At 39.6% G+C, this 21,078-nt stretch overlaps 1 protein-coding gene across 1 annotated transcript in view; it reads left to right on the plus strand.

The window, feature by feature from the left end:
* ARMH4 (armadillo like helical domain containing 4) overlaps positions 1–21,078 on the plus strand; it is a 106,831-nt gene that overhangs the window by 30,703 nt on the left and 55,050 nt on the right. The window contains exon 5 of the mRNA XM_019645440.1: positions 16,057–16,311. Within this exon, the coding sequence (XP_019500985.1) occupies positions 16,057–16,311 (255 nt within the window). The remainder of the gene's footprint in view (positions 1–16,056; positions 16,312–21,078) is intronic.

A 21,078-nucleotide genomic window follows, 5' to 3' on the forward strand; every position in this document is an offset into this window, starting at 1 on the left:
AGGGCAGTGTTGCCCTCATATGTGGGATCCGAACCGGGGCCCTCTGGCATCCCAAGCGAGTTCTTAACCATCGCGCCACTCGGCCGGCCCAGAAGTATTTTTCTTTAATAGCTCCTCTGAGGATACTTAAAAGCTCATGTAATTTTTATAAGAGAAATGTTTGCTCTGCACCTGCACTTTAATTCATGAAATCAAATTTTTTTGGTCTTCCCAGTATATGCTCATTTTCAGAGAGTATTTTAAAAAATTATTTTCTCAATTCTCATGTAACTTTTCAATTCAGAAGCCACCTGGAAGGGATGAATGAAAAGGAATATTCAAAATCTCATGTCGAGGCCCTATTTATGAAACCAAGTTTATGTGATTTACCTCTGGATGCTGTTATCAATGTGGAATATAATATTAAGGATAAAGTAGAGTGTGGTAAACTTAAACTTATCACTGTGACTTTTGACACTGTAGTATGAGGTTAAGGATGTTCACTCTAATTATGTTAAGCATGGGCACAGGCTTTGGCCTTTGTTCTTGGAAATGCTTTGGATGTAATTTTGTCTCAGTAGCAGAGCCACTGAAATGATAAGCAAAGTGGGGAGATGCGGGAGAGAGTATTCAAGGGAATATGCCCATTGTTTAATTTTAGTGATTAAATACTGGACCCACCCCATTCTGGCAAAAACAATGAGAATTTAATAAAAAGAATACATTTATAATTCTCTTAACATGAACACATGTAACATCTCATAGTCTTACCAAATATGTTAGTTTTCATCTTTGCATCATTTTCAAGTATCTTACGTGACAGATTACGAAACAGAATTGCTGGTGATTTCAGTTGTCAATTCCCTTTTATGGTAAGACACTTATTGTCCTGAAATCATCATATTTTCTCTGTCATTTATTTATTTATTTATTGATTGATTTATTTGTTTATGGCTTTTTTAAATGGAGGGAGCCGTTTTGAATGCTTTCAACTGAACTTTTAACAAAATTGGTTGATCAAATCTCTGGAATTTATGATAGATCTCTGTTCTTAAGTGCTTGTATGCTCTGTAGGCAGGTCCAGTAAATTGCTTAGCACTTAGAGCGGTCACCACATATTTGCTTCTAATGCTCACACAGCCATGATATTTAAAAAGTATTTAAAATCAGTATTGTGATGTATTACCATAAAGCTCTGCTGATAAATTCTGCTGTTGAAGAAAGGTAACTGAAATCACTCTCAGTTTCCTGGTATGCTTTCTAATCATGAGGAATTAGCTTATTGGTATAATCACCATAAGGAAACATTGTTCTAGTGTTGATTCTTCCCATCCTTTTATTTAGAAGAGAGAGCTAGGCTGAGCTTAGAAAAACAAGAAACTGATATTTATACTTGTGAGACTTGTGTGTGTGTGTGTGTGTGTGTTTATATGTATAGATTTGTATATATATGTATATTCACTGTTCTAGTGATAATTATAAAGAGATAAATGGTGACAAATCCAAAAGTATGGGAAGCATTCTAAAGGTTGGTGAATAAAAACCACACACACCACACTAATAATCAGTTATTTTATAGACATGTTTTTCTAATTTAGCTTATTGGTTAGATGCATTATTTCTTAAGGATAGTTTTAAATAACAGAAGCTACTGTTTTTCAATGTAGAAGAGGCAACCAGGTGCCCAGCCTCGGGCTAACAAATACCTCCTTTATAGGAAACTGCACTATTTCTCTTGAGGGATGTTCAGAATCTCAGGCAGAATGATTTGTTCTGAGTGATTCATCTGGGCTCATACTCCCGGGTTGAGAATCCCTTTGAGAGCTGATCCAAGAAGGGGTTTCCATGTGTAGTGGTTTTTATGCAGCTGGTGAAGCAAACATGTAGCTTGAAACTACATCATGGGCTGTGGAGATTTTAAAGGTGTTTTAGATGTTTGTAGGAAATTAAGGCTTTTTGTAAGAACATGAGGGTAGACACAACTCTCCTTTTAGTGCTGTGAACATGAGAATTTTATTGCATTGGAGTATAAACCATTACAAACCTTTATCACGTATAGAATAATGTAAAGATATTATTAACTGCACTTTATCAGGCTGTATTCATGACCATGAAGTTGTTTTGGCATCAGGCTACATCCTAACATGTAAATACCTACATATCCCAAAGGAAAAGACTAGAAGAAAAATACAATGTATCAATTTGAATGGCCTTAACAAGGTTTTTAAAATGTTCACACTGGAACACATTAAGCTTGTCCTGAAAGATTTGCGTTGCTACTGCCTGCATTTACCATTGCCTTTTCTTCTTCAACCATTCTACCTCCTTCCACATTGTTCGATAGCTCCAAACAAAATATTCTACGGAAATTACTTTTATGCAAACAGTATAAAGAACTTCCAAGGTTTTGTTATGAGAAAGAGATTCTCCAGGTAGGCAGAGAGCCTGACTCTGTTCCTTTGGGGTTTTCTCAATGTATCTGCTTCGCGTACTCTCTGAGTCCCATTTCCTATTAAAACGCTAGCTCAAGCACTTGTTTCAGCTGATATTAGTAGAAATTTTAAAAATACTTGGCTCAAACCTAAGGGAACACAAAGCAATAGAATCAAGAAAATATAAGAAACATGAAACGCATGGAGGTCACAAAGTAAGACTCCCTCACTGATCTTCCCTTGGCTAACAAGCTCCCAGGGCTCCCATGCCCTGACCCATGCTCTATCTGAGACTGTTGCTTGTATTCTATACCCAAAGCACTGGAACAATTTTTTCAGGCACCTTGCCAGGCTTTCTGGCTTCTCAACTCTTGGCTTGTTTCCAGAAGAGAGGGTAGCTTATTTTCTCCTCCGCATTCCTGCCCCCACATAGAAGAGCCAAGATCAAGATGTACATTTCCTCTAGGGTTCACCACTGAGTAGGGAACTCGCAACTCCACAAACATAATTTCTGTCCTAAATTCCCAGTGGAAGGACATACCTCCAATCTCTAGGCAGTTGACAGCCAGACGACTGTCATGATTGACACCATGTTCATTCCACCTTTCATAGTAAATCCCACCTCAGTTAAAAGTGTAGCACAAGTCATGTCTAGGCAGTATGATACTGTTCTCACCATACAAGAAATATGCATGTGCGCTAATAGGATTCTGTCACCTTCTGTAGCAAATAACACTCAGAGCTATGCTACTCCACAAACAGAGGGCTATGAGGTTACAGTTAAAAGGGGATGGGAAGCAGAAACAGAGGCAATTCAGCTGAACCCCGTCGTTCTTTATGAAGCCTCTCAGGCCACCCAGCCCACACCGATGGGCAGTATAGTTTAGTGGAAAACAGCTCTAATTCTTGGTCACGCACCTGAGTGTAAGGCTTAGCTCCATGAGGAATAAGCATCGTGATTTTGATTAAATTATGTTGTTTCTTTAGATGTCAGTTTTTCCATCTGTGTAAAGCAGGGACATTGGTGTTCTTATCCCTTACTGTGAGAATAAGATGAGCTCTTGCATGTAGTAGATACATGTGTGACATGGGGTCAGTGCATAATAAATATGAATATTTTGCATCACTTACCAATTAAAATGATAATCACTTACATTTACTACTATGTATTAATTGTTATAATGAAATATTCATATCCTCTCCATGTGATAATGGGTCAGGGACCAGGTGGATAATGTACATAAGCAAAGAGGGTGGTGCCTAAAATAGTAGGAAGTGGTGAGTGTGATGCAGTAGAGAACACACACTCCCTCTGATCCTGACAGCTGCTGCTGATAACTGCTGCCAGGAGGGTGTGAGCTCAGTGATTCCAGATCTCAGAATTTTTCCAAGATAAGCTGAAAATTATGATTTTATGTGAAATATTCTGATTTTTTTAGTGTTGGGAATCAGTTCAAGTGTTTTTGTATCCTATTTCATTTTTATGACTATGCACACTCCAGCCACTGATCATCAATTTGTGCTCTCAACTGAATTCTCTAAAACCTCTTTAAGGGCAGGGTCAGATCTGTCTGCCTTGTTGTGTCTGTCCACAGTGGCATGTAGGTAGCAGGTGTTGGGTAAATGATGACCAGCAATGGAGTGCATGGTTCTGGGGCCATTACCTGGTTCATTGATGTGCTTTTTACTTGGCTCGTCCTCCTCACTGTTGCTGTTGTTTTAAATCTAGTGCTGATTATGCTGAAGTTGAGCATTTTTTATATGAATGAACCAGGGGTTCCCAGTCACATTCTGCTAGAAATTCCGTGGGAATTTGCTTAGATTTCTTGCAGCCCATTATGGGGTTGAACATGATGATGTCATTTCCTTCTTGCTGGAATCCATACTGACATCTGCACTCAGTCAGGGAAGGAGAAGTCAGTAAACTGAAGTGATTCTTTAAACCACTTTGGGAAGCCATAGCAGGAGGAAGAAAAGGAAAGGAAAGGCGGGAGGAGGAGGAGCCTCCTGGGCTTATTGCGTGCCAGGCGCAGTGCCCGATGCTGGGGGGTAGGGCACAGAGAAGAAGAGACAGGATCTCTGATTCCTAGGAGCTGAATGCACACAGGTATGATAAAACAAACGTGTCTCCACAAATTAATTCGAGAACCTCATTTTGGATTAGTTGAGTCGTGTTTTACAGTTTGGAGGGGGAATCCACTTTTGTCCATACTTCTGAAAAATCGATAATCAACCTAACCAACCTGTAATTTATCTTTTGAGTATATGGCAAATTTTATATACAAGTTTTATATAAGTTTGCTTAAAGCAGATATTCCTTTAAGACTATTAAATTATTGAAGAGAAAGGTTTTATTCCAGATAGTTCAGAATTTATAGGTACAATATTAATATAGCTTTTATGTTTCTCTTTATAACACCCTTGAGAAATAGAATAGTATTGCTGTAGTCTTACTTTCGAGAGGGGAAATACCGCATTTCCCCATGTATAAGACGCACCGATGTATAAGACGCACCTTAATTTTGGGGCCCGAAATTTGAAAAAAATGTATTACATAAAGTTATTGAACTCAAGTTTTATTTATCATAAAATTCATACAACTCCTCATCACTTGCGGGAAATGCAAGTAAAAAAATCTACAACCACTGTATAAGATGCACCCAGTTTTTAGACCCCAAATTTTTCAAAAAAGGGTGTGTCTTATACATGGGGAAATACAGTACATAAAATGGGATCATTGAACATGGTGAGTTGTTCAATGAACAGGAGTTAGACTCTAGAACTTATTGCTCTAGGGCAGCAGTTCTCAACCTTCCTAATGCTACGACCCCTTAATACAGTTCCTCATGTGGTGACCCCCAACCATAAAATTATTTTTGGTGCTACTCTATAACTGTAATTTTGCTACTGTTATGAATCATAATGTAAATATCTTTGTTTTCTGATGGTCTTAGGTGACCCCTGTGAAAGGGTCATTTGACCCCCAAAGGGGTCGCGACCCACAGGTTGAGAACCGCTGCGCTAGGGCTTAACCTATTAAGATAACTCACTTTAATTTGGGGCAGGATTTATAGGAGCTATTGGAGAACACCAATTATATGGAATTAAGGCTGAGAAGATATTATGTGATGACCAGTAAATGTGAGGGTAATTATGTAGACTGATGTTTTTCACTTGCTAACCAGACATAGGAGATGATATTATTAAGAGCAGGGTCCTCTTATTTAAAGACAGTAATGTTAAACAAAATAAGAAAATACTTAAACATCGATCTGAACCATGGGTTGAATCCAAAACATTTTGCAACTGGCATTTGAAGTGGACAGATTATCTTGCCTCAGACTTTTTTATTTTCTCATGCATATACTTTTAAAATATTGTTACGGTTAGAATGGAGAAAGTTTCGAATTATTATACTTACTATTATAAAGTTAGCGGGAAATTTGAACTTTAGTAAAAAGTTTTGAAGAAATTTGCATAGATTAATATAGGAGGTTTAAAAAAATCACTGTGAGGAGGCATTTGAAAAAAGAGGGAACTGAATAAATTAACAAATGTGTAAAGCAGAATATTTAATAAACAATAACATTTGATATTTTATCTAGTTTAAAAACACACCCCAGGTTACAGATGCTCTTATGAGTGTTTGAATTTTAAAATGGAGTTTGAAAAGCCAGTAAGAGCTCTTCTTATCAGCTTGTTGGCCCCGCTTCAAATGTAGATGATATGGATGCTTTTGAAAAGCACATTATTTGGATTTCAGCTTCTGAGGAAGACTCTCATGGATCCCACCATAGCAAAATGACTGGATCTTGGGCAAAACATATGCTTTAATGCATAAGTGAGATTTCAAGTAGTCAGAAAAATCTCCCAGGATTGTGCTTTTTAAGCTTGACTCATCCCAAATGTGAGCTGAAACCCAAGAAGTGAGCTCTAAGGAGAAAGCAAACTGGAAAGCTAAAGGTGCTCTAGGAGAAATAATGATATCAGGAGTCTACACTTCGCTGAGTAGCAAGAGGAAGGATCTGGATTGAAATTCCCACGTTAAGCCTGTGTTTTTAAAAGGGGAATAAAGTCGTTCCAGGTTTGCAGTGAAGCCTGACCCTCTATAGAAACAAATGTCGCTCCTCTTTGGAAAAAAGCATGTCCACGAGATCCATAGGGTTCCCACAGATGAAAACCAAGCAAATATGAGCTTGTAATAAAAAGTCAGCAAACTAACGAGGAAACAAACAGCCATGACTGAGAGTCAACTGAAAAGGCAAATAATCCGTTTGCTCCCTACTTAGGATCTTAGGTACTAAAACTAGCAGAATAGAATATAAATCATCATGGGCCGGCCGAGTGGCTCAGTTGGTTAAGAGTTGGCTTAAGGGCACAAGCTCTGAGCAACAGGGCCGCCAGTTTGATTTCCACGTGGGCCAGTGATGCTGTGCCCGAGCTGTGCTGTTGCTGAGCTGCCAACAGGTGGCAGGATGGCTCAGCTGGTGTAACAACAAGATTGCCTGTTTGATGGTGGGCTATGTTCACCCGCAACTAAGACTGTACTCGGCACCTTGAGCTGAGCTGCTTAACAACAAGGCTGTTGGTTAACAACAAGGCTGCTGGTTCGGCTCCCACATGGGATGGTGGCTACACCCACCCACAACTAAGATTGAACACAGCACCTTGAGCTTAGAGGCCACGAGCTGCTGACGGGCAGCCAGATGGCGACTGGCGCCCTCCACAATGAAGACTGAATAACAACAACTTGGCTGGTCCCCTTCCCCAATTTCCCAATACTGTTACCCTCCCCCAATTCCCCAATAAAATCTTAAAAAAAGGAAGACTATAAATCATCATTATAAAAGGTTTAAAGAAAGAAAAGACAAAATCCCCCAAGTGAGCAAGTAATAAGCTAACAAAAATGAAATGTTGGGAAAAACTAAATAATTAAATGGTTAAATAGCAATAAGCGAGAGTTAGTGACCTGGAAGATCAATGTGGAGACATTGTAGAGAGTGTGGCACAAAGTGATGAGTGAGACAACATGAAAGAAAAGTGCAGAAAAACTGGGACAAGGAAAGGAACAAATTCAAACATATCAATAATGACAATAAATACAAGGGGACTGACTATAACGTTAGCTTTGGGTTTCTTATAAATGTCCTTTATCCACTTGAGGAAGTTTCTCTTTTCCTGGTTTGCTAAAACTTTTTTGGGGTTTGTTTTTTTTGGGTCACAAATGGATACTGGATTTTTCCAAATGCTTTTATTGAATCTATTTTTCTGCACCTTGTTGAGATGATTATGTGGTTTTTCTGTTAATATGGTAAATTACACTGATTGATTTTCAAATACTAAAACAATTTTGTATTTCTGGGATAAGCCCAACTGGTCATGATGTATAATACTTTTTATGTATTGGATTTGATTTGCTAAAATTTTCAAACACAATAAAATTTAAGACAGAATGCATTCATGGACATATATAAACCACTACACCCAACTATTAGAGAATACACATTATCTTCAAGCACAGCTGAAATATTTTACAAAAACTGACCTTACAGTAGTCCATAAAGCAATCTTGATTCATTTCAAACAATTGATACCATGCAGACCTTAATGGCTGTTCAATTCAGTGAGACATTAAAAATTAAAAAGGTAAATTGTTCCATACCTTTAAAAATTAAGAAATACACTTCTAAATAACTTATGTATCAAAGAAGAAATCATTATAGAAAATAAAAATAATTAGAACTGAATCATAGTGAAATGTTATATCAAAACTGGTAAGTTGACACTAAAAGGATATTTAAAGGGAGACATTTAGTTTATAAAGCTTCTATAAAGCCTAAAAATTCATGAGCTCAGCAGCCTCCACCTTAAGCTATAAAAAACCAAAAGAACCCCAAGGAAAACAGAAGGAATGAAGTAATAAAAATAAGATTTTATTATTTTATTTTTCCATTTCATACAGTCATAACAATTTGACTAACTTTTTGTAAAAAAATCAATGACATATGGTTTGAAAACATGTGAAAGGCAAAACTTAAAAATTGGAGAAAAATTATAGAACTAGTGATACGGAAGGATTTTTTTTTAGTTCTGACACAAAAATTGCTGTCATAAAAAAATTGATAAATTCAGCTATATAAAACTAAATACTTTTATAATAAGATACTAAAAAGGAAGTGAAAGCACAACTCCTACAAGAGAAGATACTTGTAATACATATAATTGATAAAGGATCGGCATCCAGAATAGAATGAACTCCAAAAAAAATCAATAGGAAATGACAGACAACCCGAAAGAAAAAGGAGAAAACATGAGTAGGCATTTTACAGAGATACACAAACATAGGATAAGGTACACAGCCTCATAAGTAATTAGAGAAATGCAAATTACATCTACAGTGACATTTTATAGACACTGGAGTAAAAAAAAAAAAAAAGAAATTAACATTTGATGGCACCAAAGGTTGGTGAGGATGTGGAGCTAGGAAGTTTATCTAGACATTATTTAGAGCGTGGATACTTCTATTCCTTTTGACCTAGCTGTTACACTTTTAGGAATACGCCCTAGAGAAATGAATAGGTGCGCTAGGGATCCTATGTAAGTGTTCATAGCAGCGCTATGCATAACAGCAAAAGGATTGGCAACAACTAAATAACCCAAATGTTTATTGATGTGAGGACTAAAATAATAGTGACATGGTTGTATAATAGAATACCATGAATCAGTGTAGTTAAACTAGTGTTTTGTACAAGGTGTGTGAAACTTAAAACCATAATTTTGAGTGAAAAAAGTTCCAGAAAATAACATTCAGTAATTTTTTATGGCATTAAGGTGGAAGAAGGCAGTTAAGATGATAGAGAAATATGCAAATAGATACAACAATATTAGTAATATCCCAATTCTTAAGTTGAATGCTGAGTTCATTTCTCAGGGGTTCATTTCAATATTAAGCTCAATAATGGAAATATTGTATATATTTTCTTTTGTCTATATCAAATTTTATTATATCTCTATATGATAAAAATGTAAAAGCACTTAGCTGGCAGGAATATTTAAGATTTTAGAAATGTAATGAAATTCTGTAAATTCTAAGTCAACTTCACATAGTGGGATGCTGAATTTTGTGGTCCTTATTTCCGAAGATTTCCGGGTTCCTCAACCCCTTCTGATCCCAGGGAGCCCTCTGCTGGAGAATTGCTTCATGTCCTCAAAACACATTCAGTTTTCCCTTTTCTGGCTTTTAAGTTTTGTGCCCAATTTGATGCCCAAGTTAAAAAAATCTGGAAAATAAAAGCTGTGTCACCCCAAGTGCTTCAGTTGCTTTTTATCTGTGGAAACCATTTTGCTATACTGTCTTTTGATTATATTGGTATAGAAGTTCCCAGGAAAACACATTCCAGTGAGTGTTTCTTCTTTTAGAAGTCGGCCACTGGGATGCTTCAGAGCCATTCCCTTCAGAGAGGAAGTGGGAGAAACTAGTACATTGTCAGCCTCTGCCCAGGAAAGCCACCCTGTCCCTTTTCGTGCCATCCTTCTTCTTCGTGTGCTCTGCTTTATTTTCCTTGGGTTTAATTTTACACTTTGTAAAGGAAAGAAAAGAGCCACTGACAAGAGAGGTTTGACACTTAAAACTAAAGAACGAATAGGCAAAAGACAAGGATTCAGATTAATTATTGCTGTTCCAAAGAGAAAGAAAGGACAGGTGAGACCCTATTCTTTCTGCCAGGCAAGGATAGATAGGTTACTCGTATTTTGGGAAACAAGTATTACTGCTGGGGTTCTTCTGACTCTCATTGTTAGGATGACACGGTCTCAAACAAGGGTTTCTCTTTGACTCATTGGCAATACTCTGGGAATGCTAGCTAAGTCTCTATCTTCTAGAAATCTAAAGGTATCCGAACTCTGACAAAAACAGAATGAGAAAAACTGAGAATCTTTGGTTGGGAGCTGCCTATTAAATGGCAACTGGACTTTGTAGCAGAGTCAGATTACTTAGGTTGGGATCACAGGGCACATTTCCTCCCTTATCGTCCATTGATTTTGTTGGGAGTTAACCCATGGTCCTCATGGTCCTGGACCTGAACAAAATGAAAGCTCCTAGTTTTGGTAACCTTAGGCAGAAATGTTTGCAATTAATAAAGGAAGCAGGCCTGACCTAGAGAGTCAAGCATTCCAGGTTGAACAAACCCATTTGAGGCTCTGCTGTGATACCTGAGCACCCAAGGCAATTATAGCACCAGCTCAGTAGCTGTAAGTAAAACAGACTTCATAAAACTTGCTCTCTGTTTAGCCAGCAATGTAAGTTTGGCCCATAATGCCTACAAAGAAAGCATTCTGAGTGTTTTTAGAAGAGCCCCATGTAAGTACAAAGGATTGTTATGGGTTATGAAACAGCCGTCAGTCAGGGTCCTTCTGATGTGGTGTTTCTGGAGGGAGTATGCCCAGTTTTATTGTCTGACTTGGAGTTCGACATCTCATGTCGGGCATTTCAGGACTGAGAGGAGGAGAAAGAAGGCTCTACCATGATGGGTGAGACAATGACACTGAGACATGTTGACTTAAGCAATGTCCTCCAAATCACAGCACGGAGGTAGCAATGTTTTGTTGGCCTACACTTGCTGAGATGTAGCCCTCTCTTCAGGATGCAAAAGGATGGAGTAAGACGAATTTTGAGGTCCCTTGCATTATTTTTATAGCTCTGTATTTTTTCCCAGCTTTATTGAGGTATCACTGACAAAATTGTAAGATATTTAAAGTGTACACTGTAGTGATTTGATATGTGAATACATTGGGAAAGGATTCTCACCTTTGGATTAATGTATTTGCTTGTGTGTGTGTGTGAGAACATTTAAGTCCTACTCTCTTAGCACACTTCAGTTACACAATACAGTGTTACTGAATTGTAACACTGTATTACATTAGATCCCCAGACCTTATTCATCTTACAGCTGAAAGTTTGTATCCTTTTACCAACCTCTCCCTATTCCTCCCACACCCCAGTCCCTGGCAATCACTTTTCTGAGTTAGACTCTTTTTTTTCCACATAAGTGATACCATGCAATATTTTTTTTCTTTGTCTTATTTCACTTAGCATAATGCCCTCCAGGTTCATCCGTGTTGCAAAGAACAAGATTTCCTACTTTTTAAAGGCTGACTAGTACGTGTGTGTGTATCACATCTTCTTTATCTATTCATCCATTGATGGGCACTTAGGTTGTTTCCATACCTTGGCTATTGTGAATAATGCTGCTATAAACATGAGAGTGCAGGTATATCCTTCGGATAATGATTTCGTTTCCTTTGGACATATACCCAGAGTGGGATTGCTGGATTGTGTAGCTCTGAACTTTAAAGAGGGGTAATTAACTGAACATGTTGAGGACCAGGTAGAAGTTCTTGGTGGGTGGTAGTGGTCAGAAGACAACAGTTCAGTGATGAGAGCTGAAAACTTGCGGCTCAAAGCTCTGGCTCTGCCTTTGCATTCCTGGGGATCAGTATTATATTGTCGCAATTATTCCATGAAGTACAACCCTCTTAGATTTGTGGAGAGGAAAGGTAACTAAAAATGATTGTATAATGCTTTAAAAATAAAGATTTTTATTTTTTAGCCTATGACCAGTTTCTGTCTACAGGAGGAAGGTCAGCAAAGCCGTCAAATGGTCTTGAAGATCTCTGATGGTTTTCTCCATAATCCAGTGACCCCATTACTTTTTCTCTCTCCAAATTCCTTCTCAACTTCTCTTTAATAAGAGTCCCTGGTACATCATTTCCTTCCCTCCAGCTCTATTGAGATGTTATTTACATATAACACATGTAAGTTTAATGGGTACAATGTGATGGTTTGATACATGTATAGATTTCAAAATGATTACCATAATAAGATTAGTGAACTTCCATCCCCCCACATAATTTCCTTTTTTGTGGTGATAACGTTTAAGAGCTACTCTTAATAACTTTCAAGTACATAATACAGTGTTGTTAACTATAGTAACCATGCTGTACATTAGATTCCAAGCTTATTCATCTTATTGCTGGGAGTTTGTACCCTTTGTCTGGCCCATCTTTATAATCACTCCCTTTACACACAATCAGCTACCTCCATCCCCGATCCCTTCCCAACTGAGCTCTCCTAGCAAAATTTGCCCCTGGTTAAATCTCTCTGCCTACTCCACCCCTCCCATCCATGCCAGCACCCAAGCAACACCCAAGAATGCGACTGGAGAAAAAACACACAACCATCTTAACATAGCAAAACACACACCACCTTAACAATTCTCACCTTCAATTTATGATGTCACATCTTAAGTGGGCCCATAGGGCTTCCTTGCAGTCCTACCATATATTCCTCAAGAATTCGCTTGCCCATTTTTCAAGATGACTATTTCACACTTCCTCCTCTCTCCCCAAACCACCACCATTTCTCTTTTCCTTTCCAGTTTTTTTTAATTTGACTGAGAAAATAAAAGAAATATGAAGAAAACATGCACATACTCCCATCACCAAATCTACCCACCTGCCTGCTCCTGTGCCCACTGCCATGGCGGGTGCACCTGAGCCTGCCCGTGCCTGGCTCCCTTCTTGCAGGTACAGCAACGAAGCCAACCTTACAGAGTGGCCACTGTGTGCTAGGCTCAGCTGTAAAAACCTTATACATTAACTAATGTGAGGTAGGAAGCAAACCTGTTTTACAGATGAGGTACACCAAAATTCAGTAATTTGTCCAAAATCACACAGCCATAATAAATTTGTGTGGCTGCAGAGGCCCCATGTGTAGCCACTCCATGAGGCCTCATCTCCCGGGATTTTCCTTCAGCTGCTGCTTTCCCTCAATCCTGCATCATTCCTTAACCCTCTCTATGAGCTCTTACCCCATCGACTTACAAGCAAATTCTAATATTTCCTAAAAACCTACCCTTGACCTCAGATCCCCCTCCAGCTACCCACTAATGTCCCTATTCTCTTTTCTCAAATTTCTTGTAAGAGTTTTCTGTATTTGCTGTATCTACTATGTTTTTTTCTAACTTTCTTTTCAGCCACTCCAGTCTAGCTTTTATCCTTACCATTCCAAGGAAACAACTTTTGTCTAGGTCACAAATGACCTCCACAATGTCAAAGGCAGAGGTAATGTCATAGCCAGAGAGACATTCTCAGTTCTTAGCCCTTCAGAAGTGTTTTCTTTGTGTGGTTTCCTTATACCACTCTCACCTTGGTTTTTCTTCCACCCGGTGGTCACTCCTTGTCTTCTTTGCTGGATCTCCTCCTACTGGCCAACCTCTAAATGTTCCTATGCCCAAAGCTTGGGGTGGACAACTTCCCCTTCTCTCCGCACTCATTCTCTTGGTGATCTCAGCCAGTCTTAAGGCTTTAAATACTATTCATAAATTGATGACTCCTAGATTTTTATCTTTACCTTTGACCTTCCCTAGGCTTCCAACACTTCCATTTGGATGTCATAGGCCTAGCCATCACACAATTAATATGTCTTAAATAAAATTTTTAATTTTGCTCATTATCCTTTAGTTCCCATTTTTAGCAAAGTGGGGTCTTCCTCCCACATCCCACATTGTAATTATCAGCAGGGCTCTATCTTCAAATGACCTCTCAGAGCTGACCACCTCACCCCGTATCCAGGACTACAGCCTCATCCAGAGCACCAGCATCTATTCCCTGGGCTTGGAAATGGCCTCCTGATGAGTCTCCCTGCTTTGTCTCTTGTTCTGATATAGCCTCCCCTCCACTGTGCAGCCAGAGTCATTCATCATAAATATATGTCAGATCTGGCCCCTCCTACCCTTCATTCTTATTTCCTAGAGTCTCTCTGTCCCTCCTTGTCCCCCAGCCCAGCCTTCGCATCCTTTGAATACAGTAAGCCCACATCCACCTCAAGGCTTTCGTCCTTGCTTTCCCCTCTTTCCCCCTCTGCTAGGAATGCTCTTTCTAAATTAAACAGGTTAATTCACTATTTTGGTATGATTTCTTTACCTTATTAGAAAAGCTTTCCTTGATCTCCCCATCTAAAAAACAGTGCCTGGCATTGCCTACCTTCTTGCCAGTTTTAATCAGAGTGTAATGTGGTAACATACGTCGGTTTGGTGTGTGTCTCCTTGAGCAGCATGTCAGCCCCATGAAGGCAGAGACCTTACTGCTCGATTCCTAGTGCCCGGAACGAGGTGCTTGATAAATGTTTGTTGATTGTTTGGAATAGTGACAGGTATTAAGTCCTACAAAGTTAAAGGATAGGAATGAAAAAGATTAGATGCGATACTTTTTAAAAAGTAAGACAAACAAACAAAAAACCCCTGTAAATGGTGGATGGAAAGGGGTTTGTGTGGAGGAAATGGTCTAGAAGCAGAAAAGGAGAGTCTCAGGTTCCTGGGTGGCTTCACGGGTGCAACCATGCCGAGGGTGGGGATTTGAAGTCGTATTCCTAGAAATTTAAAATTGATGAAACAGTGAAATTGGGGATCTTATGTTCCCTCAACCTACTTCACGTGAAGCATTGAAAATGACAAATTGTAAATTTGACTTCTATGATGATAGAAATGATAATGATTTTTTTATGTGTTCCTTTTCTGGCTGTCCTTAACCAATATCCCATTTCCCAGTTCTCTTTACATTTGAACTGAGAACGTTGATGTAATGGTTTACAGTCTCTGGGGCCACTCCTCTGTAAAGAGAACATTCCGGAAGTGGATTTATGTACCTCTCACTTTAACATTTAACATCTTGTTCTACTCACTGATGCAGAACAAGAATGGAAAGAAAATGGTGCCAAAATAACAAATTCTCTTGTTTAGTATTATAAGCTATAAAAGGATTGGGACACTCTCGTTAACTTCTGTTAGTATTTCAGTGTGCTTTCCAGTGGATAAATCTTTAATGACCTCCAGAAAACAGGAAGGGGGTTTTTCCTCCCCCTGTAAATATAAATACGACAATAAAAGTCCATATCTCCTGAATTTTGACTCCAAATAAACATGATGCATAATAATTATCTGCTATAACTATGATCTTGAAAATTTAAAATGTAGGGGAGTGGCGGGCACAAAATTCTGCAAAGCTCGCATGACCCAAATTTGGCAATAAGATTTGTTTTGAAAGGCCAAGTATGATTATTTTGTAGTGTTTGGGTCTTTTCTTTTCTTTTCTTTTTTTTTTTAAAAGATTTTTATTGGGGAATTGGGGGATGGGAACAGCGCTGGGGAATTGGGGGAAGGGGAACAGACAAGTTGCTGTCTTTTTGTTCTTCAGTCTAGTTGTGGAGGACGTTGCTTCACTGGCCCAAGTTGGCACCATCATTGCGCTCTTCCCGGGCGAGGCAGATCAGTCGCTGGCCTCTGGATGGCCGCTCACGGTGGCTTGAGTGCCACTCACGCTGGCTGCTGCCTACACAGCAGGGGCTGCAGCCTATGCCATCACCGGCGACTCACAGCAGCCCAGCTCCAGGTTGAGCTGTTGTTCAGCATCTTAGCTGTAGAGGGCAGTGTCACTGGCCCTCATATGTGGTATCCGAACCGGGGCCCTCTGGCATCCCAAGCCAGTTCTTAACCATCGTGCCACTCGGTCGGCCCTGGGTCTTTTCAAAAGATTCATTTGTAAGCACTCCCTGTACTTTTTCTTTTCTCATTGACTTCTTTTTTCCCAGAGGGAGAAGACGAGGATGAAGAGGATGAGGAAGAAGAAGATGAAGAAGAGGAAGATGAGGAAGAAGACGAAGAAGATAAAGATGCAGACTCCCTGGATGAACGCTTGGATGGGGACCCTGAGCTCCGTGGGTTTACTCTCCCTGGCATCACATCCCCAGAGCCTGGCCTAGAGCAGGACCATGTGGACCTCCTGGAAGGAGCCACCTACCAGGTTCCGGATGCCATCGAGTGGGAGCAGCAGAATCAGGGCCTGGGTAAGACTCATGAGCAGTTTCCTTCCCTCCTTGCTACCCTTGCTTTACTTTTCTAAGGTGACAGCTTTCTTTTATTGGCATTGATGATGGAGCAAAATAGATTTCCTGTTCATGCTTATGGATGGTTCATTTAGAAAAAAGTTACCCGTTTTTTTCTTTAGTACGTTTATATTTAATGCTCTTAAATAGACTGGCTCCAAGCAGTCTCACTACGAGTCTCACCACCCACGAAGAGCATGGTTACCTAAGTTTTGGAAGGAGTTCCATCTTTCCTACCCAGATAGAAGACAGCTGTAGGATTTGGGAGGACTTCCAAATGCAGAGGAAATGTGCATAGCCAATACGCTGAACAAGCAACATGAATGGCCTGGAGTCAGAAAACAAATGTATTTTGTCACCCTCTCCCCTTTTAGGATTTGCTCCCTAGAAGAAAATCTTTTCCCCGCGTCTGAGTGAGCTTTCGGCAATCAGTCCTGTGACTTTTGTGTTTATTCTTAGGGCTGCATTCCGTTGTCAAACACAGCCTCATTTTGGCAGCCAGTGTCTGGACAACCCCATGCTTACTCTCTCGTGCATGGCCCGCATATTCTGTGAGAGACCCTGTGGATGCACGCTGACCCCCAGCTTGGCACGATCTTCCCTGTCAGCGGGGAAGCTCTTCTGTCTGTCTCCTCTTGGCTTTTTCAGAAGAGACACTATTAAGCGCTGGGTGGTTCCTTGAGGCCTCAGTCTCTTGACCTGAGGTGAAGTTCTTCAAAGAACCTCTCCCCCCTGAAATTCCCTTAGTCTTAAACAGCTAGGTCCCTTTATAATTTTCAGTATAGCAGAAGTTAGGTTTAGGAGTCATGTAACTAGCTTCGGGGGATTTCATTGAAAATATGGATGTTGGTTTGGGACTTTGCTCTGGAATATCATGCTAGTGTGTCTTGGTGCCTGGTTGAAACTTCCAATTTAGAAAACTGAAGGCAACAAAAGAACAATACAAGCAAATAAAGAAACAAAAACTCATAGACACAGACAACAGTTTAGTGATTACCAGAGAGTAAGGTGGGAGGGGGTAGTAAAAGAGGGAAAAGGGGCTCAAATATATGGTGATGGAAGGAGAACTGACTTTGGGTGGTGAACACACAATGTGATGTATAGATGATGTATTATAGAAATGTATACTTGAAACCTGTATAATTTTACTCACCAATGTCACCCCAAAAATTTAATAGAAAATTAAAAAAAAATGGAACCCTATTACATATGATTTCTTAGAAATTGTTCTCTCCTCCCATGAAAACTCTCTCAGATCAGTGGTGAGCAAGGGTGAGTGTGTTAAAACAAGTACGGAATGGGGAAATTGCAGCATCTGTTTATCGCATGACTGGGTAGTTTAAAGCAAGCTCTGTTTATATTTTTAAAGCTCAAACTGGAATTGGTAACCTTTAAAGGTTTGCGATCAAAAGAGGAATCCTTTTCATAACTTCTAGAGCTAAAGAAACATGCATGAGGAAGTTTAATGCCATCTTTTTTCCTTTATAGAGGCCTTTGATGAACTGTCCTTTAAATTTGGTTAATTAATTTATCCACCACACCTAACTAAGCACCTCCTTTGTTCCTGGCACTTTGCATGGCATTGGGAACACAGAGAAAAATAAGGCAGCTCCTTGTCTTGAATAGAGCAGAGCCCATTTCATAAAGGTTTCAGTGCAGGGAGAGTGAATTCTATAATAAGAGTAGGTTATAAGAGGGCAGAACAGAAATGTAGAAGGGGGCCATTTATATTAGGTTGGAGTGTGCAGGGCCGTCCGTTGTAGGATAAACAGGTAGGAGGTAGCTTGCAGGGGAAGGAGGCCAAAGAAAGAATATGCACCAAGGCATTGGAGGGCTGAAAGAGCATGGCACATGCATATGGGTCGGCAAAGACATTGTTTTATATCAGATTTTTTCTTATTATAATAGTTTACCATTTCCCTAGGTGTCTCTTACTGTCACTTCTTTTTCTGATAAATTCATTTTATCCACATGTTTTTGGCATTGTGGGTTTTCTGGGAACCAAAACAAGAAACAAGCCTATCAGGCTATCCTTTTTTCCACTGTGGGAAGACTGGTTTGAGGAGTGTCTAGGTCTAGAATTTTATTAGCCCTTCAACTCTTTCTTGGAGTAACAGGACTATCTCCTCGTATTTAAAACCAGTAACAACTTCTGGGTCAATATTAATTGATACGGTTTCCTAAATACTCTCATATTGGATAAAATAAAGGAAAACCTCCCCTATTTGTGATGAGTCTTGTGGTAGGTAGGGTAACAGCTCCCCAAAGATATCTATGTCCTAGGCTTTGGAACCTGTGAATATGTTACCTTATATGGTAAAAAGGACTTGGCTGATGTGATTAAGGACCTTGAGATGAGCAGGTTAGGTTATCTGGGTGGGCCCAGTTTATTCACAAGGGTCCTTATAAAGGGGAGGCAGGAGGGTCAGAGTGAGAGGAGGGGAGATGATGGTGGAGGCAGAGGTCAGAGTGATGTAGCCAGGAGCCAAGGAGTGCTGGCAGCCTCCAGAAGCTGTAAAAGGGACGGAGATGGATTCTCCCCTTGAGACGGATCCTCCTCTAGAAGGAACACAAACCTGTGGACACCTTGATTTTAGCCCAAGGCCTGTTTCAGACTTTTGACCTGCAGAAATGTAAGATAATGAATTTGTGTTGTTCTGAGCCACTCAGTTTGTGGAAATTTGTTACAGCAGAAATAAAAAACTAATACAGATGTCAGTAAGTATTTCATAAGCAGCACCATTTTAGAAAGTAGAGTTGCACGGCAGCTGTAGTCAGAGTGTGAACATTGTAAAATTATGTCATTTCTCCTTAATGAGTCATTAAAAATGCAAACATGGAGACCCTTTAAATAGTAAACCTATTTAGTATAATAACACTTTAATTGGCCGTCTTCTTCACTTTTATTTTTAAGTGCTATGTATGTATAAAATCACATCCTATTTTCAATATGAATGGTATTCCAAAGCAAATACTTTGGGGAAAAAACCCATCTAAACTTTGAAACATGAACAGATTGGAGAAGTGGGTAGTTGGGATTGGCTAAAAATAATGCAAACTCTTTGAATAGATTATCGTTTTGTTTCCTGTGAAGAGCAGAAAACTTAGATGACGTTTTAAGGCAAAGCTGTAGATTCGAGGCCTCAGATTCTCTGCACTTCTGTTTTCTGCGCTGTCACATACTCATTGTCTCTAAAGCTTTGGAAAGAGTGAACTCAGCTTCTTGATCTTGCTGTGGGAGCTGTGACTGGGGACTGAAATGTGTGTTACCAGGATAGAGAGCATCAGGAGTGAAGGCCCCGTGTTATGGTTCAGGTGGATTGACTTATTGGTAAAATGCTAGTAGCATACGGGAGGCTCTTTATTCACGTGTACAGAATCAATTTTTTTTCTGATCGCTAATAAGTTCCTTTTCAGATTCATTGGCAAGAAACTGTACAGAGAGCAGATGCTTGGTCCACGTTACTTCTTATTCTGTTAGGATGATAAATCACACAATTATCTTTTTTTGCAGTATAGAATTGATATGACCAAAGTTGAGTCAACATATCCGTTTTAATGTTTAAACATTTCTGATGTAATTAGTCCCTGGAGATGCTTTCCTTTTTGCATTCTGTATCTGCTAGGATGTCGTTAGCTACAGGTAGCAGAGAACTTAAATTGCCTTAAAGAGTAAAGAAAAAATTTTTTTCTCGAAACAAGAAGTCTAGAGATAGTGCTGTTGGGTCAGTTGTCTCAGTAGCTCAACTGTCATCAGTGATCCAAGTTTCTTCCCTCTTGCTGCACTGTGGACTTGGTTCCCAGGCTGACTTCCTTATAGCTGCAATGGCTGCAGCAGTTTCAGGCCTCACACCCAGACAAGACGTTGTCCATGGAAAGAAGACTGCCTTTTTGCCATGTTTCTCTCATAAAAGTGCGGAAGCCTTTCCAAGAATCCCCTAGTAGAATTCTTGCCTCTTATTGCCCAGGATTGGGTCACATGCCCATTTGTAGCAATCATTGGCAAGGAGAATTTGATTACACAATTGGTGGGACAGATGGGGGATTGGTGTCAATCACCACTCTTATCACCCTTGATTTCTCTGTTTTTCTCTTTTCTTCTCTTGTAGCTGATACTTGTTCATGTCTCTTCTATCCTGTAGGAATCCTATGAGCAAACTTCTTAAATTAATACCTTTATTTTAAATATGTTCTGAATGAGGACCTGAGTGTGGCATTATTCCTTTTTTTTTTCCACAAGAAGAGACCATTTTTTGACACTCTACAGTTTGGTTGATGTTCTGGATGGATGTCTTCCAAGAGCCATCAGTTAGTTAAGGGCAGAGTTGTTATAGCTGTTTTCATTTTTTCAAAAGCCTGCATCTAACCTTAGAATGGGCTCCTGATTTAGAAAGTGGAATATTTTTCTCTGGAGGTCCTTTAAAAACCTGATAAATACTCAATTAACAGCCTAGGGATGTTTGTGGAAAGAAGAAGAATGAAGAGCATTCATGTATCTATTTTTTTATCAGCTATTCATTGAGCACCTACTATGTGTGTGCTGTATGTTGTAGAAATACTGAGAGCTGACTTACAAAGAGATTTATTGCCATGAGGCAGAGAATGATTCCGTAGATGTGAGGTCAGTGGCCGATCAATTCCATAGTGGGGAACTGAGTCCTCACTTACAACCAGGGTTTACTTTGGGTGACAGCCATCTGTGTGGTGTGACTTCAGGGGTGTTTTACC

This window comes from Hipposideros armiger, unplaced genomic scaffold, assembly GCF_001890085.2.
Source record: "Hipposideros armiger isolate ML-2016 unplaced genomic scaffold, ASM189008v1 scaffold_5, whole genome shotgun sequence".
NCBI lineage: Eukaryota > Metazoa > Chordata > Mammalia > Chiroptera > Hipposideridae > Hipposideros > Hipposideros armiger.